Source organism: Battus philenor, unplaced genomic scaffold (genome assembly GCF_028537555.1).
Source record: "Battus philenor isolate CCGP_79_NKW_IND1 unplaced genomic scaffold, ilBatPhil1.0.hap1 SCAF_4, whole genome shotgun sequence".
Lineage (NCBI taxonomy): Eukaryota > Metazoa > Arthropoda > Insecta > Lepidoptera > Papilionidae > Battus > Battus philenor.
In genome coordinates, this window is record NW_027181704.1 from 10277590 (window position 1) to 10280437 (window position 2848).

At 34.2% G+C, this 2848-nt stretch overlaps 1 protein-coding gene across 1 annotated transcript; it reads right to left on the reverse strand.

The window, feature by feature from the left end:
* Positions 1-252: 252 nt before the first annotated feature.
* On the reverse strand, positions 253-1702 carry LOC137928896 (uncharacterized). Its single transcript, XM_068771900.1, has 2 exons — positions 1521-1702; positions 253-1149 (listed from the first exon to the last, which is right to left on the reverse strand). The coding sequence occupies exons 1-2, from the start codon at positions 1648-1650 to the stop codon at positions 524-526; spliced, it is 756 nt and encodes a 251-aa protein (XP_068628001.1). The 5' UTR covers positions 1651-1702; the 3' UTR covers positions 253-523.
* Positions 1703-2848: the final 1146 nt, after the last annotated feature.

Genomic DNA, 2848 nt, shown 5'->3' on the forward strand with positions numbered 1-2848 from the left:
TAGTTTTAAACAAGGGTCAGCCACAAGTGGGAATTGTGCTTAAGTTTTTGATAGTTTGAGCGGCTTCAGTATTTACTGGTTAAGTTCGAGGGTCACTTTGGGAAAGTTAGACCATTCTCAAGGGAAAACAGTGAAATATACTCTAAATATAGTTACAGATTTTATTAATGTTAAATAAAACCTAAAATTATGTAAAAAGTATATTATTTTCTCTGTTGTATCAATAATAATATTTTTTTTTCTAACTATCTGAATACAATAAAAAATAATGATTTTATTTATGATTCATAAAAAAGTAAAAAAAAATATTTTGCATTTTGTCAAGGTAACGTCTTATCGTGTCAATGTCAAGTTAAAGTAAGTCATAAGAATTCGATTCCGTTATCATATTAAGTCGTATTAAAAAATCGTCAGCTCGTATTGTTGTATTCACATGTTCGTATTTATAAAACAAAACTATCTTAAATAAGATTAAAAATAAATCTTAATATATCACACACACTATTCACACAAAATTGTGGACTTATTTAATATCGTCTTGTGATTCTGAAACAATGACGGACGTACTCGGTGATGGGCTCTCAGTGTATCTAAATTTTGCTTCAGCTAAATCACACACATCCATTTGTCCAAACTTATCCGAATTCGTGTTATAGTACGACGTATTAGACGTTTGATTTTCAAAAGACAGGGCTTCTTCTTCAGCCCGTGTAACCGCATCGAATATTTCCCTTTGTACCCTGAGCTGCAAATATTTCGGTAATGCACGCGTTTTCTGGCACATACTAGAAAATAAATCAGAAAGGGCATCGCGTCTAAGTCTGTTCTCGTCGTAAATTTGTCTTCTAAGTTCTTCTCTCTCCTTATCTTTAATCTGACGTTTTATCTCTCTTTCTACGTCGAGCGTTGAGTTCTCTCCGTTAGATTCACATTCCTCTGTTGTTAGGCCAGCTAATGAATTATCTATGTAATTTTCGGAACAGAAGCTTGCATAAGTTTCTCGATTTTGAGGTAGTACAAACTCCATTAATTTTTCATATTTCCAAGGACCAATAGTTTGTGCTTGTATTGCTGTTGCAGTTTTTCTTCTCCTCATAGCTTCTCTGTGACTGTCTCGCAATCTTTTCCATTGATTTTTTGCTTCTGCCGCTAAAAAATATAGATGAAAATTACTTCTAGTTTTAAATTTGCTTTTAAACAAATCGCCACATTTTTACCCATAAAATATTAAAATTATATAAGTAATTATATATATTATGTCGAATATTACATGCTAAAAAATCGGTACATAAATGTCATACATTAATTTATGTATAATAATATATTTGTGTTTTGATAATAAAATTAAAGTGTTATATAAACTGTAAGCATTATCGAATCTACAATCAGAGGGCAACTACAGAGCTAATACAATACTGTACAGCCACGAATTGCTCACGTGTGTGAAAGAAAACACAATACAAACATCGCTGCGTCTCGCTCACCAATCCCCGCTCGAAAAGATAGCAAAACAGGCTCACCGTTAGTCAGGCCGCAAGTTCTCGCGACTATTTTCCACGCCAAATCTTTTCTTGAGGCGTCTCTATATGCAACACTATCCGTATCCCATAAGCAAGGGTGATTCCTCACTTGTTCTATAAACAATTCCATGTTCGATTAAAAGAAATACGGTACGCACTCTGCGACACGTTGGACGCGAGTGTTCGGGTCGGCGGGAGGGGAAGCATGGCCGCCGTGTGCCGGTCACGCAACGTGCGCCTAGCTTCGCATCGCTCGTGCACGAGCCGAGCCACGCATGTAGTTGTGATTGACACGCACACGTACACACGGCCGTGTATAGCGCGTGCGTGGGCAGCTGTTAATGTTTTTCTAATAATAAGTCATTTCTACATTCGTTCGGATTAACTCGTGCGTAGCGTGTCAATTGTACACTACAAAATAAATATATATACTAGTTTATGTTTTATTCCTATGTTTTTTTTGTCTTCAAATATCTTTTACTACTTATAATTTTTTGCCTATATTTACAAAAATATCCTTTTAAATATTTGCTATAATTAGTACTTTTAATTCAATAATATTTTGTAAGTAACTTCGGTTGAAGAAATCTTATCTAAAATGGTATGAAGAGAAACATACATTCCATTAATTTGCGTATTTTCTTATAGTAACTATATTTCATTATCGATTAAAATTGTTTTAGGATTTTTTGCGCCTTTGATAATTGTGCTATTAATGTCCTTAGAGTTATCCATTCATTACGGAGCAATCTATATGTAAGGTGTTGTTAGGGTGTAGTAGTATAATATTTTCTGAACACCATGTGCAGTCTGCAACCACTGCAGCCACGTGCCTGCAATCAGTCATTCGCTGCGCGTTGTCGCTGTGAGCCGGCGTTCGGGTACCCACGCCGCATTCTAAACAATTGATTACACCATGATGCAGCGATTTCTGATTCACTAAACGCAACACAAACATTCTCTGTGTTACAATGCAAATATATTGGTACAATTGTGAAATTGTACTTAACATTTTGTACCAAGTGTAGACGTGTTTATTTTGGATAAAATTCTTTAACTTGATATACGATGTCGTATAATGTTTGTGACAGGATCAGCAGTGATCACGGATTTACAAGTCAAGGTTCAAAAATATGTTAAGTCAAAAAAAAATTTTGCGATGAACCGAAATTTATTACTTTTCCAACATTGAAGTTTGGCATAAAAATTGAAATAAAATAACTGTAAAAAATTTTTAATATTTTTTTAATAATCGATGTAAAAAATAATGAATACACGTGAGTGATTTTTGAGGATCAAGAACAATCATCGCATTAAATAATTAGCTT